The sequence below is a fragment of the Vombatus ursinus genome, unplaced genomic scaffold (assembly GCF_900497805.2).
Source record: "Vombatus ursinus unplaced genomic scaffold, bare-nosed wombat genome assembly UNPS02014794.1, whole genome shotgun sequence".
NCBI classification, from domain to species: domain Eukaryota; kingdom Metazoa; phylum Chordata; class Mammalia; order Diprotodontia; family Vombatidae; genus Vombatus; species Vombatus ursinus.
In genome coordinates, this window is record NW_020954572.1 from 18554942 (window position 1) to 18570758 (window position 15817).

At 41.1% G+C, this 15817-nt stretch overlaps 1 protein-coding gene across 1 annotated transcript in view; it reads left to right on the top strand.

Annotated features, from left to right (window-relative positions):
• The window catches only part of TGM7 (transglutaminase 7), a 46876-nt gene extending 39424 nt beyond the window's left edge, over positions 1-7452 (top strand). Inside the window, exons 10-13 of the mRNA XM_027870066.1 lie at positions 3079-3405; positions 4723-4883; positions 6076-6209; positions 7164-7452. Of these exons, the coding sequence (XP_027725867.1) occupies positions 3079-3405; positions 4723-4883; positions 6076-6209; positions 7164-7323 (782 nt within the window). The 3' untranslated portion in view covers positions 7324-7452. The remainder of the gene's footprint in view (positions 1-3078; positions 3406-4722; positions 4884-6075; positions 6210-7163) is intronic.
• The last annotated feature ends 8365 nt before the right edge of the window (positions 7453-15817 follow it).

Sequence of the window (15817 nt, forward strand, 5' to 3'; positions counted from 1 at the left end):
AATTGTCAGCTCATTCAATATTTCTTACATATTAGCTAAGGAGTATAATAGGAGAAGAAAATTGAAAACCACTTCAGTATCTTTACCAAGAAAACCCCACAGACACGACTGAACAAGGAGTATAATAGGCCTACAGTCAACCAGCTAGAGCCTGCCCCTTTCAAAAGGAAAATAATTGGGGGAAGGGAAAAGAGGAATAATTGTTTATCAAACTCCTACTATGTGCCAGGCAGTATGCTAAGTGCTTTTATAAATATCCTCCCATTTGATCCTCACAACAATCCTGGGAGGTAGGTGCTATTATTATCCTCATTTTACAGTTGAGGAAACTGAGGCAAACAGAAGTTAATCAACTTGCCTATAGTCACACAGCTATAAGTGTCTGAGATCATTTTGAACTTGGGTTTTCCTTTCTTCAGGCTCATCACTCTATCCACTGCACCACCTAGCTGCCACTAACTGAGTCTTCAGAAAAGTCCTACCATCACCCTCATGAGGTTGCATTTACAAAGACTTAAAGCTGGAAGGAACCTTAATGGCCCATCCAGTCCAATTCTATTATTTTACAGATAAGTAAACTGAGGCATGAAACAATTAAGTGACTTGCACAAGGTCACACAGCTATGTCTAAGGTGGGATTTGAACCGAGGACTTCCCAACCTGGTATAATACTCAATGCCCTGCTCTATGTAACTTTTCAGTATTATCATATGCTACATTTATATGTGATATGGACTCAATATTCAGATGTGCCATACAGAACCAGGGTTATAGCTAGGAATCCTTATGCCTAAGTATTGGGTAGAGAGCAAATTCAACTAACTAGGTAGTGGGGTGTTTGCCAGAGGCAGCAGTACAGAGGACAGACTGACTGTCAATGAAGTTGTGCCAGGGAGAGGATGAGCCATGATGACAGGCACCATAACTATGGGACTCTGGAGGTGGTCTAGCCCCAGGTGAAGCAGTTAAGCTCTGCAATGCTGATAACCAGAGGAGGACTGCAAAGCAAGTTCTAAGAATGATGGTCCCTACAGGGATAAAGTATGCCCCTCTCCCCACCAATATCGGTGCCCTGGGGCAGTCCCATTATCCCATGGTTCTTATGGGCCTGCAGCAAATTCCTGCTATGACTTTAGCATGTCTTTCAACTGAAAAATAGCCCACTAATAATGATCAGATGGGAGGGAGAACTTGGTCAAAGGAGAGTAGGGGCCTCTTGTTAAATACTTTAAAAAAGTGTTGGGGTTTGGAAACTAGAAATGGAACGTTTTGGGGATGGAAAATAGAGTCAGAATGGTAAGATTTCCACACAACGAGTTCTACGTGGAGCAATTTATATTTATAATATAACCATTTATAATTATAATCATTATATATTATATATAATTATTCTTTATAACTTACAATAATACATTATAATTTATATATAACCATTCATAATTGTATATTGTATATAATTATAATTGTATATTGTATATAATCTTCTATATGATATATTACATATATAATTGTTGTATGTAATTATATATTATAATTTATAATAAAACCATTTATAACTTTTCACCAGACTTGAATATAGGAACTTCCCAATGAAGAACTTCCTTTATTAATGCACCTTTTCTGCAATTCAGTCTTTGAGGGATTTGCCTGGGGACTGACAGATTAAAATTGAGGCTCACACAGCCCGTATTTCACAGGTGGGAGCTGAACCTAGGTCTAAAAAGACTCTAAAGCTACTAGCTCTGTACCCTCCAGTGTTTTTTGTTTGTTTGTTTTTGTTTTTTTGCTTAGGCAGTTGGGGTTAAGTGACTTGCCCAGGGTCACACAGCTAACTCAGGTCCTCTTGACTCCAGGGCCGGTGCTCTATCCGCTGCGCCACCTAGCTGCCCCTTACCCTCTACTGTCCTGTAGTTCAAGATTCTCTCCTCTCACTTTGCTCCCTTCCACCCAGGCTCAACCTCTGCAGCTCCCACCGGGTTGAATTTACAGGCCAAGGGGGGAGCTCAGCTTGAGTTAATAGTTTGCCTACCTCCAATCAATAAGCCTCAGGAGGAGTTAAAAAAAGAGGAAGGGGTAGAGTGAGCCAAACAGTCCTTCCTGCTGGTGCCTTCGTCTGGTACTTCTTTGCAGAACCAATATAAATCCTCTATTTTGTTAATATATTGGGGGGATACAGTTATTAATCTATGGGCTGCTTTATCTGCTTCCCCGGAATTTTGGTAATGTCTCCTTATTATCAGTTTTTTCAAAATTGTTGTCCAAATTGAAAATACTAGAGGCTACAATGACGTTTTTCAGTGTCATGGTGACCTGGGATCTAGAGTTTGTTAAGCCCTGGATTATTTGTGACTCAGGAGATAGCTTAAAGTCTGGGAGGGAAGCCGCTGGTGAATAGAGGTTAGGCCTTGCATGTTGAATAAGCCCAGGGAAGAAGAGATAAAGTTGGGGTGATCTGGAGCTAGCTCTTTCTAATCCCTCACTGTTACATTTTTGGTGTGAGCATTTATACCTTGGAAATCAGCCAATTCTATAAATCAGGGCTCGAGTTATTGTTTTGTCTTTTAATGATTTAATTTTTATTTTTCCCCAGTTACATACAAAACAATTTTAACATTACTTTTTTTAAAATTTTGAATTCCAAGTTCTCTTCCTCCCTCCCATGCCTTGCCCCTCTCATTGAGAAGGCAAGCAATTTGATACAGGTTATCCATGTGCAGTCATATAAAACGTATTTCCACGTTAATCATCTAGACTTAAGAAAGTTATGAAGAAAATGTTAATAATGCAGAATAAACTTGAAAGTGTATCAGGTATACATTTTTTACTGGGGAGATGATTGTTAAACATTTACCAGCACCCAACTGTCTGAAGTCCCCAAATTCTGACATGGGGAGACTACTGAGAGGGATTGGGCATATGTGTTAGATGTTAAGAGGCTACCGGGATTTCAGACAATCTCTGAGGCAGGAAGCAGTGAAGAGAGGACTAGGGTTCTACAGTAGGAAGGGGAGAACCTAGACTGTTGGGTCCTTTACACAATTTCTACCACCATCTCTCTCTCCCCCTCCTCCCCTACAGGATCTGCAGAAGAACGGTCTGTGTTCATGAAGGCTTCTCGAATATTGCTGGGCCCAACTGGGTCTTCTTACCCCTACATGGAACGGATGAGGACAGCCTGGTTCCAGGAAAAACCAATCAAGCTGCAGCTCAAGCTGGCCAGGACCCCTGAGTGGGGCCAGGACTTGGCATTTTTCCTGAGGGCCAGGAGGCTTCAGGGCGCGGAAATGGGAATTAAGCAACTCTTGCTGCATGTGTGGCTTAGTGGCCAAGCCCTGCTCCATGGGGGCAAGGTCCAGGCCCCACTCTGGAGGGACGAGTTGAGCTTCAGCCTGGCTCAAGGGGAGGGTGAGTATGGGGATAGGCCCCAGGAAAGGCCCAGGTGGTATGGGACAGAAGGGCGTGAGAGGTGGAGGCTGCCCGAGATAAAACTAAGAGTTCCCCTGGGAGGCTGTACCCAAATCTACATGAGGTGCCCTAGAGTCATAGAAAAATGGGTGACGTACAGAGACTTGCACAAGGCATCTGAATGACAGGTACAGAATAGAATCTGCAGATCCTTCTGCAGAATGGCTTTCTGACCTACTCCCAGCTATGTGGTGTAGCAGCCAAAATAGCTCACTCCATCTTGGGTTGCATGAAGAGAAGCCTAGTTTCCAAGGGTAAAGAAATGGTGGTCCCTCTGTCCTCCACCCTGGTTAGACACATCTAGAATACTGTGTTCAGTTCTGGGTTCCATAATGGAGGAAGGACACTGACTGGAGAATATCCCCAGGAGGGCAGCCAAGATACTGTCATTGTCGTTGTTGTTGAGTCATTTAGTTTTGTCCAACTCTCCGTGACCCCATTTGGTGTTTTCTTGGTGAACATACTGGAGTGGTTTGCCAGTTCCTCTTTCACATCATTTTCCAGATGAAAAAACTGAGGCAAACAGGGTTAAGTGACTTGCCCAGGGTCACACAGCTAGTGTCTGAGGCCATATTTGAACTCGGGTCTTCCTGACTCCAGGACAAGCACTCTATCCACTGTGCCACCTAGCTGCCCAAGATGCTAAGTTCATGCCATATAAAGATCAATCTTAGGAACTGGGGATGTTTGACCTGGAGAAAAGAAGACTGTGGGGTGCATGATAGCTATGTTCAAGTATTTTAGGGGCTGTTATTGCAAAAGAGGGGTGATACTGGCTCTGTTTGACTCCAGGGAGTAAAACCAGGAGCATGGAAGTTACAAAGGGGCAAATTGCTTTGCAATAATGGGGATTCTTTTCAAGTACAGGTTGGACTAGATGGCCGCTAAGGTCTTTTCTAGTTCCAAAATTCTGTGGTTCTAGGATGCCAGTCTACACGTGCTAGTGTGTAGTATGGGATTGCCAGTGTACATGTGTATGCGTGTACACATTAAGACATATGTTTAAAACACACTTAGCCCATTCTATTCATTCATTCAATAAGTATTTGTTAAGTGTCTATGATGTGAAATGCATGACTCGCAGAGATACAAGAATAAATAAGACATGGTTTTTGCCCTCGGCACACTTACCATCTAGTAACTGCATATTAAGGCAACCTCAAGGAGATAAACACACAGCTAATTCATTCTGAGACACACACACACTCCAAAGTCTCAAGGTTTTCCTCAACTGTGGATTTTGGGTCTTGAATACAGAGAAAGAGTTGCCGATAACCCTGCCCTTCACCCACTACAAGGACCAGATAAGTGACGAAAAACTGATCCGCCTGTCAGGGATTGTGGAAATCGAGCAGACAAGGAGGAAGCTGCTGGTGATCAGAGACATCTCCTTGGAGATGCCCCACTTGATCATTGAGGTGAGGTTCAGGGCCAGGAAGGGTGGCTCTTGGGCCAAAACAGGCATCCTGCCTTCCTTCCATACGTTACTTTTTATGGAGATTTTCTTTCCTCCTCTTGCCCTAGAAATACCCTTCTTTTCCCCTTCTTCCTAGCCATTGCATTCTATCTATTCCATAAGACTACCTAATTCATCTTTGTGTAATAAACTTGGCTCTTCTCTTAGCAAATCATTCAAGGCTTGTCAATGCCCCACTTCCTCTGAGGTCATACATATGTTTGGACAGTTCCCCAGCACCTTAAATCATGTGGCCACCTTAATGCAATTTCTACCTTGGCATGAGGTGACCAGGCAAAACAATGCCAACCAACATGATTAGAGGAACAGTGGGCAGAGTCCTCAGCACTGACGTAAGTCTGATGCCAAGACCATTGTGCAACAACCACAGGCCCTTGTTACCATGAGATATTGATTATAGTTCAAATAGTGCTCACTTCTAGTCAGCAATTCATTTGTTGTTTGGTGGATGATTTATATATTAACTCTGGAATACATAAAGTTCTTTAATGTTTCAAATCTGATTCTTTTCCATCTATACACAGAAGACACCTTGATTTTCCCATACCGGTCTAAGAGGGCTGGTGATGTGCATCCACCCTATTATGTATGGAAAGGAGAAACCCCAGATTTTCAGGTCAAGTCAGAGTACAACCAAAACACACTTTGGGGTGATTAGCCCTGCTGGTCAGAGCATGGCACAGATGAGGCTAACATAGCCAACTGGAGCCCTCTACAGGCAGGTTAGTTTCACAAATAGCCTCTGGTCCACAGCGGTGGGCTAATCCTCTACCCAGAGCCAGCTGTCTCTTTGGATATGTATTGTGGATCATGAGAGACAGTGAGAAAAGGAGAGTGGATGGATCAGCACAAAATCATCCTCACTACTGGAAAAATAACTAGAAGCACATGTCCTACTGGTGGTAGGCCCACAGCATTATTTTTATACCCCAAAGACAGCACATTTATTTACCCTAAATACAAAAAAGTTTCACTCAGCTCCAGATTTTCCCTAAAGTCAATATTTATTCTTCTAAACAACAGGGCCTGGATGTTGCAAGGTGTGCAAGTGAGGGGGGGGTGGATGGTATGTAGGTATAAGATTTGCAATAAGAGATAATGACCACAAACAGTTCCAAATTCTCCTTCTATAGGTTTTTGGGCAGGCGGTGGTAGACAAGAAACTAAGCGTCTCCATCAGCTTCACCAATACTCAGAATGAACCACTTCAGAACTGTGTATTGGTGCTGGAAGGGAGTGGCTTGATCGAAGGACAGATGACAATTAAGTAAGTAAAGCCGGGCATGGAGCCAGCTGGGTCTCTTTTGCGAGGCAGTGGGTTAAAAGGGAAAGAACAATAAATCAATCAATAAACATTTATTAAGTGCCAACTATGTGCCAGGCTCTTTTTAAAAAAAAATTTTTTTTAGGCAATTGGGGTTAAGTGACTTGCCCAGGGTCACACAGCTAGTAAGTAAGTGCCAGGCTCTTAATACAAAAAGACTCAAAAGACATTCCCTGCTCTTAAGGAGTTTACAGTTTAATGAAATCCAGGATTTTTGGTCAGAGGACTTGGGTTCAAATCCCAGCTTTGCTTCTTATCAGCTGTAGGACCTGTGTGGACTTCACTTTCCTCATGTGTAAAAAGAAAGCAGCAGGCTCGGTGGTCCCCAAGGACTCTTCCAGACTTAAATCTTAGGCTCTTTCCTTGGGTTCCGCACTGGGATTTTTTTGGGGGGCTCTTAAATGGAAGATGCATTTTAGCATTTGGTCTCTTTCTGGAATGCTCCTCCCCTCACTGCTTCGTTTTCAGTCTCAGCATCTGAGAATGTCAGTAGACCTCAGGTGGAGCTGATGAGGTTCTCCTACCCTGGGAGAGGGGGAAGCTACATACCATACCTGTCTTTGAGATAGCAACTGGGAGGGAAGAGGACGAGAGAGAAAACAAATACTTACTCATTGGAAAAAATAAAATAAGTCAACACGTGTTTATCAGGTGCTTAGTCAGGCACTGTGCTAAGTTGAGGAGGACCAAAAAAAAAAAAAAAAAAAAGGCAAAAACAATCTCTGTCCCAAGGAGCTTACAATCTAATGCGCAAGATAACATTCAAACAACTATATACAAGGAATATCTATAGAGAGTAAATAAGAGGTAATCCCGGAGGGAAGACACTAGCAGTGGAGAGCGATATTTTTTTAAATACACTAACTGGCAGTCTCTGCTTCCCTTCCTGATTTCTAGCCTGGGTACCATACAGTCTGGAGACACCATCCAAGCAGAGGTAGACCTGCTCCCCACCAAAGAGGGATCCAGGCAACTTCAAGCGCTGGTCAGCTGCGAGGAGGTCAAGGAGATCAAAGGCTACAAGGACATCTTTGTAGCCTCAGCCAGCTCATCCTGAGCCCCCTTCTCAGGGCTCAGGCTCCCTTTTGTCTGTCTCCCCCGGCCCCACCCTGCCTTCTCTCTGCTCTCTTTTCTCAGGCATGGAATGAGATTCCTGCTACACACTCTGCCCCCTTGGGAGTGGGCAATAAAGACTTATTTATTTATAATCCAAATGTTTTCCCGTGTGTGCTGATGTCTCGCCTGTTGCTATTGGCTGATCATTTGGGGGCCATTGCCAACCACCTCACCTGCCCCTCCCTACTCATCTCCTACTCTCTCAAGAACAAAAAAACAGAAAAAACAATCACCTCTCCTTCAGCCCCCTCACTCCTCACCTCCATTGACTGAAGTAGAATTAACTTCTTAAAAATCTCCCTTCTGCTTCCTGACTCCTGGGAGATAAGGTCTACGTTTTGTTTCACTTTAATTCAACTCAGCCTCTAGACTAGAACAAAGCCCATGCAGGGCAGGCACACAGCCCAGGGCTGCAGTATCTGGTCCTGGCCTCTACCTTCCCAGCAGAGCTGGTGCCCCTGGGTTGCAATGGTGATGAGCCCGAAGGTGCTGAGCAGAAGAGCTCTACCCTTGGCAATGGGCAGGTAGGGGCATAGTCTCTCCTGGAACCTGGCACGTGACTAGGTGGAAGAGAAAACACTGGAGATAAACAGAGGGGGACTCTTCTTTCTGCACACAAAAGGATTGAATTGCTAGCACTCGTCCTGGTCTCCCAGAGTAAGAAATGTTACCTGGTGATAGTGATGGTTAGGGAGAAAGTGAACTATCGTTTGTTTTATGGGCACTTCGCTATCATCATGGCTTAGTGGATAAAGATCTGGCCTCTGAGCAAGTACGTCTTGCTTCTGACACATACTGGCTGTGTGACCCTGGGCAAGTATCACTCTAGAGCAACGCTCCGAAATTTGAAAGTACCTTCTGCGTTGTTTAAGGGAGTTGTCTCATTTGTGAGTTTCCTATACCAGTAAAATCATGATCCAGTCTCTACCCCTAGCAATCTCTTTTATCCAGGTAGCCCTCACTTTTCTTTTCCTGTAGCCAGCTCTTTCTCTCTCTGCCTTGTTGAAGAAAGACATGTTGGTAGTGTAAGAGAACACTCAATTTTTCTCAGCAATGCAATGATCCATGACAACACTGAAGGATTTAGGATAAAAAATGCTATCTATCCCCAGAGAAAGAACTGATGGACTGAATACAGATTGAAGCAAATTTTTTTTTTTCACTTTATTTTTCTTGAGTTTTGTTTTTTGTTTGTTTTCTTTCCCAACATGACTATTACGGATATATTTTGCATGACTACACATATATAACCTATATAGAATTGCTTGCCTTCTCAATGAATGGGGGTGGGGAGGGAGAAAGGGAGAGAATTTGGAACTCAGGGTTTTAAAAATATATGTTAAAAATAATTAAATAAAAAAGTTGAGGCAAAAAAAGGGAGAACACTAAATTTGAGAGTCTGGGATCCTGTGTTTGGATCACACCTTTGCCACCTGTGTGCCATTGACACTTTAACTAACCTCTTTGGAGCTCAAATTCCACATCTAAAAAATAAGGGGATTGGACTGAGTGATCTTGAAGGTTCAAAGTCAGTCCTGTACTCTCTGACCAACTCACTTCTCTCCCTATTCATTCTCTTCCATCATTTCATTGATATTATCCTGACCCTTTTCCTCCTATGTTTTCACATCTCTGTTTTTCTTTAGATTCTTTTCTTTCCCCTCTCCTTTCATCCTGCAGTCTATACTTCTTGCTTTTTTGTTAGTCTGCATTTTCTACTTTTTTCTGTATGTTCTGCTCCCCCACTGCCATGTTCTCCTTGTATTTTTTTTACCTTTTAAATAATTCCTCCCTTCTCCCTCCTCCCTCTCTCCAGTTTCTTTTGTTTCCTGTTCTTCTCTCCCTCCGCCATCAGCGCCTGTGGCTCTCTTAGCTGCTGCGCATTCTGTGCCATTGTTCTTGGCAGACAGTGGGCAGGAGGAACCAGCACACCCAATGCATTTCACCCAGTGAACTGGGCACGCCTGTCTCTATTAAGAATCTTCTTTGCATTTCTGCAAGGTTAAGTCACAGCTTTAGGTACATCAAGGGTGGCTAACCTCTGAAGGGAGGATCAGGAGCCATCTTTAGGTCACCTCACCTATTTGTTAGGGAAACTCAGAAGCTTGCTTTGACTCCAAAAGGCTGGGTCCTCAGTAGCTTTTTGACTCCCCTTGTCTCTGGCCAAAACTCATTGTTATTAGACAGACTGGAATACACTAATTTGTATACTCCTCAGTATGTATATTTCTCAATGAGGAAATCCCCCCTACTAATGCAGGCCAGCATTGGTAGATTTCTACACTTTATGGTCTTAATAGATTGTCATATAAGGAAAAGTGAAGTAACTTTTGGGGACCTCACAGCTAGTAGGTGTCACATGGAAGACTTGAACCCACATTCTATACTCCAAGTAAGCCCTCAGTCCACCATGCCATGCTGTCTTTCACTTAGTTATAGTATAACAATAATAATCCTTTTTGTTGTTTTAATCGTGTCCGACTTTTTGAGTCCCCATTTAGGTTTTCTTGGCAAAACTATTAGAGTGATTTGCCATTTCCTTCTCCAGCTCATTTTACAGATAAGGAACTGAGTCAAACAAATGACTTATCCAGGGTCACACAACCAGTAAGTGTCTGTGGCCAGATTTGAACTCAGGAGGATGAGTCTTCTTGATTCCAAGCCCAGTGCTCTATCCAATGCGTCACCTAGCTGCTCAATAACACTTTATTTTTATGTAATGCTTTTCAAAGTACCCACAATTTATCATTTCATGTAATTCTTTTTTTCTGGGGGCGGGGCAGCGAGGCAATCGGGTTAAGTGACTTGCCCAGGGTCACACAGCAGCACGGTGTCAAGTGTCTGAGGCTGGATTTGAACTCAGGTCCTCCTGACTCCACTGAGCCACCTAGCTGCTCCCATTTCTTTAATTCTTACAATTATTGTGAGGTGGGTAGCCCTTCCTGCCTCTAGGCTATGCCCTATTTAATCCATCCTCCACACTGTGTCATTCCTCTACTCAAAAACCTTCACCAGCTCCCCATTGCCTACCTAATAAACTTTAAATACTCTTCATAATCAGGTTCCGACCTACCTGGCCAATCTTGATCCATCCCATTCCTCTTGAAGACAGTCTTCAATCTGGCCCACCTGGACTGCTTTGTCTTCTGTTTTCCTTTTGCCGACTTCCAGCCCAACGCCTTCACTCTCACTATCCCCCAGTACTTTGAGCAGACTCTTTATATCTACCTATTTGAAGGACAAGTCAGGAATACTAAAGCCATCACCCCTAACCATTTCTCCCTCTCCTCAAGTAAATGGGATCACTCTCTCTTTAGGTTTCTCAGCAGGTTACCCAGTCTTATTTGGCTTCCATCTCATTCTAGCAAACATCGTGCTTTTTTACATCCATGTCAATAATAATAATAATAATAATAATGAAAAGATAAGTGAAGGAGAACCTGCCCTACCAGAATTTAAAATGCACTACACATAACTATGACTGTATATTATAAAAGAGATACTAGAAAAGATGAAGAAATGGCTCAATAGAAGGGAAGACTGAGGTTAGTATTTCACAATCCCATGTCGAAAAACTGTGGAGAATGGGATTAGTATTTAAAAAAAAAACCTGTTGACAAGATTAGATAGCCAAGTGACAAAAAAGAAGTGTCATAGACTACAATAAATTTTACCTTCACCAATGATCTAAATGTAAAAAAAATCAGGAGAAAATTGAAAGAGAAAGGAATACTCTGGGGTTTTTTCCCAATTATGGAAAGACAGGGTTGGTTGTTTTTTGTAATGGATCCTAACACTATATCTCCCATCTTTGTGCCTTAGTTATTCCACATACCAGGAATGCACTCTCTCCTTCCTATCACCTTAGAGTTTCTCTCTTCCTTCAAGAGGAAGTTCATGATGCTGAGTGAAGTGAGCAGAACCAGGAAAATATTGTATACAGTAACAGCAACATTGTATAATGACCAACTTTAATAGACTTAGCTCTTCTCAGCAATACAATGATCTAAGACAATTCCAAAAGACTCATGATGGAAAATGCTATCCACATCCAGAGAAAGAACTATGAAGTCTGAATGGAGTCGAAGCATACTATTTTCTCCCTCTCTCTCTAGCTCTCTTTTTCTTTCTCCTGGTTTTCCCCTTTGGTTCTAATTCTTCTTTACAATATGACTAATGTGGAAATATGTTTAATATGATTATACATGTATAGCCTGTATCGAATGACACGTAGTCTTGGGGAGGGGGGAGAAAATTTAGAACTCAAAATCTTATAAAAGGGAATGTTGAAAACTAAAAATAAATAATTTTTTTTAAAAAAGAGGAAATTCATCCTTTTATGTATGAAGCCTTCCTGATTCCTACGACTACTAGTGCCCTTCCTCGCTATCTTATATTTAATTACTTTGAATATTTGCATATATTTGTATGTATGTCTTTTATATTTATGCTATATTTGTATATATAATATAATTAATACATGTACTCATTGTCTCCCCAAATAGAATGCAAGCTCTTTATGAGGGGGATTTGTCTTATTCACTGTACTTGTATCCCCAGCCTCTAGCCTAGTGCTTGGGACATAGTTAAGTGTTTAATATGTATTTGTGAATTGAGGAAATTATTGGAGACAAAATCAATGAGTTTGATCACATATGATAAAAGGATTTTCACAATAAAATATGAAGCTTCTAAAATAAAAAAAGAAATCAACTGGAAATGAATATTTGAAGTAAATACATCAGACAAAGGTCAACCATCCAGAATTCATAAGGAACTGATACATAGCTATAAAAGAAATACACACTCCACAGGGAAACTATGGAGACAATTCTAAAAAGGAGAAAATATAAATGTTTGATAAACATGTGAAAAGATGCTAAAATTCCTTTATGATCAGAGAAATGCATATCATGAAATGTTTGATGTCACCTTACCCTTACTAAATGGTCAAAATTAGCAAAGAAATTATAATATTGGTGGACTTTTGGAGATATAGGCACTCTATTTTATTGTTAAAGGGACTAAAGACAGACTTAAGACTTTTTGGAGAATAATTGAGCAATATGCAATGAAAGTTACAAAACTAAATATACCTTCTTACTCAGAGATTCCAGTGCTAGGATTGTATCTTAATAGTGTCATGAAAAGGAGGAAAAAAGGAACTGTTAATACAAAAAATATTCATGATGCTTTATTTACAATAAGAAAAAATGTAAACCCCTGTATGTTAAATAACTGGAAATGACTAACTAAATTATGGTATCTGAATAGGGCTCATACACCAACATCTACTGGAGATATGGAAGGAGAGAAAGTCTGAAGTCCTTGATAGGACTCTATAAATTAAATGAACATGTAGTTTAATACTCAGTGACTTCAATGAAAGATGGGCAATAAGGGAGGATGGTGAAAAATACTGGAAAATTTGAATCAAGATTAAGAATAAAAGAAACCAAAGGCTTATAGGCAACACAGAAATTTCATGCCTATGTGTGTCATAAATACTTTTTCAAGAAGGGATTTGGAAGACACTGAACATAGGGAGTGCCAAATTACATCACTAAAAAAAATTAAATGGATCATATCTTAACAATTAGAAAATAACCGATTGATGATGTGGCATTCATTTTCAACTCACCTTTCTGGTGAACAGACTACCAACTTGTCAAAGAAAGCATTTTATCAAAATCAATGCCAAATTTAGATGAATCAAAATGAGAACATATAGTATGAAATTAAAACAACTCCAACCTGACCCATTTTAATAAGCTATTGGTGCTGAAAATTGTTGTCACTTTAAGCCAACTTCCTCCTCCTGACCTCCCTGGACTTAGTTTCCTCATCTGTAAAATAAAAGGGTCAAAGGCTTCTGAGGTCCCTTCTAGCTCTAAATATATGATTCTATTTAATTCTATTTAATCCCCTAATTGCTCCAATGAAGAGGCCAAAAGAAAATTGACCCATGTAGGGCTCCATGTCAGGTGCAGAAGATTTTGTTGTTATTGTCAGTCATGACCCCATCTGAGGTTTTCTTGGCAAACATAACTGGAGTGGTTTGCTATTTCCTTCTCCAGCTCATTTTAGAGATGAGGAGACTGAGGCAAACAGGGTTCAGTGACTTGCCCAGGGTCAAATAGCTAGTAAGTACCTGAGGCCAGATATGAACTCAGGCAGAAGAGTCTACATGACTCCAGCTCCAGTGCTCTATCCACTTGCCACCTAGCTGCCCACAGGGCATACCAAAACCAAAACAAATATTGTCAGTCCTCAAGAAATTTTAATTCTACCATCGAGACTTACTGCCTAGAGGAAGTCACCAATCTAAGGTCAAATAGCTAGAAAGTATGTCAGGGCTAGGATTCAAACCCAGATGTCTTGATTCGAAGTGTAATTCTTTATCCACTCCACTATGCTTCCTTGCCCATCAAAACTCTAGAAAATCAGGCTTCAGAATGGCTTTTCAGATTTATTATGCTACATACCCCTCAAAACACTTTCATCTAACCAAAATGACCTTCTTGCTGTTCCTCACTCAAGATTCCCTCTTAGAATCTTTAGTTCTTTTCCCAAAATTACTTTGTCTTTACTTTGTATGCATTTTGCATTTATTTATATGCATGGGTGTTATTTCGTCAGATAGAATGTAAACTCCTTGAGGGCAAGAACTGTTTCAATTTTGTCCTTGTATCCCCAGTCCCGAGAGAGGTGGAGAGAGAGAGAGAGAGGGAGGACCTTAAAGACTAGACAGGCCATTCATTTTACAGATGGGCAAGGTGAGGCTCAGAATGGAGAACAGATATGCCTAACATCACACAATGAGTCAATCAGTGGCCAAGAAGATGTTAGGGAGAATGAAGCACACAAGCTAATGGCAGAAGGAGGAGTGGTTTCATCCAGTTTTGGGTTTGTTGTTGTTGTTTTGTTTTTATACTGATCTGAGTGTCTATAGTGATATAAAAACCCATGGTACCAGCTTTCTCCAGGGTCCTCAGTAAATCAATCACTTTTTAAAAAAATTATAGGACATTTTTTTCACCCATCATTCTCTGTTCTTCTTTGATCCAACTCTCTTGTCATACTTGTAGGATGCAGTGATCATTTCTTTCTTTGTATTCTGGTGTGTTGCTAACATGGATCTTCTGCTCCCTCAGAGCCATTGAGGCAGATTAGGGGATAGAGTGCTGAACCTGGAGTCAGGAAGACCTAAGTTCAAATCCTACCTCAGACATTTACTGGCTGTGTGATCTTGGGGCAAGCAACTTACCTCCTGTCTGATTCAGTTTCCTCAAATGTAAAATGGAGACAATAACAGCACCTATCTCCAGTAGAGTTGAGAGGATCAAGTGAGATAACATTATTTGGAAAGTGCCCGGCACTTAAAAAATGCTTTTTTCCTTCCTTGCATTCAGTCCAAATATAACCACCCAGAATCCTCCAAGCTAACTCTTCTCAATCAAGTGCCCAGTATTAGTCAAAGTTTCTGCCTGTGCTAACTCTATCCATTCGTGAAGGCATAGAAAATTTTCATCAACCTCTCTGAAACCATCTGACCTGGGCTCTACTTCACAAGTTTCACTTCTGAAACAGCCCATCCTGTAAGAATCTTGTCCAAGTTCTCTTGTAAGTTCAGCACAGGGAATGCATCTAATATACTGGAGGCTTTCCTGACATTACAAAAATACCAGTGGAACCCTCTGACTGTCATTCTACAGTCTCAAAACATGACTAGCCCTTTTCTTCTTATACAATTCCTTAATGACATCATTGTTGCTATTTTCAAGAGTTCCTCATGGATTTTTGTTGCAGCTTATATCTTTCACCTATCATCGGTGCCTCCCCATCTCCCTTTGTGTGCCATTTCTACCTCCTCTATAATCACATCTAGGACAATGGTGTTAGGGTGTAAGTATGATCATTCCACTGTCTTTGATGGAGAAAGCAATTTGTTATAAATAATTTTGACAAATTGGTTCCATTTTTTATCCTCTTTATTGTCCTATTTTCATCCTTAAATGGCCTTAGAGTGATTTTGCTTAGCTGAGGGCCTTGCCAAGCTTTCTTTAATGTCGCTGTTTTTTGCTTTTCTTCTACTAGATTGTTTTTCACATCTGTGTATTTGCACTCCCAATCTATTATTCTCCCTTTTGTTTCTTTGGTGAGGCTTGCCATTGCAGATTCAAGTTCTTCTATTCTGTTCATTATTTTTACTACACAGGACATAAATTCTGCTTTAATAATTCTCATTTCTGTTTTAAACAACTCAGGAAGAGCATGTTGTGATGCCATGTTCTCCTCAAATTCCTCAAGGTTCTCTGTCTCATCAAGTGTTGGATCATTTTCCTTGTTTTATTCATAGATGCCTGAACTTGTTTGCTAGATCTGGAGGCCATATTTTCTTTCATTGTCATTGTTTTTCTTGTTGACTTATCAGC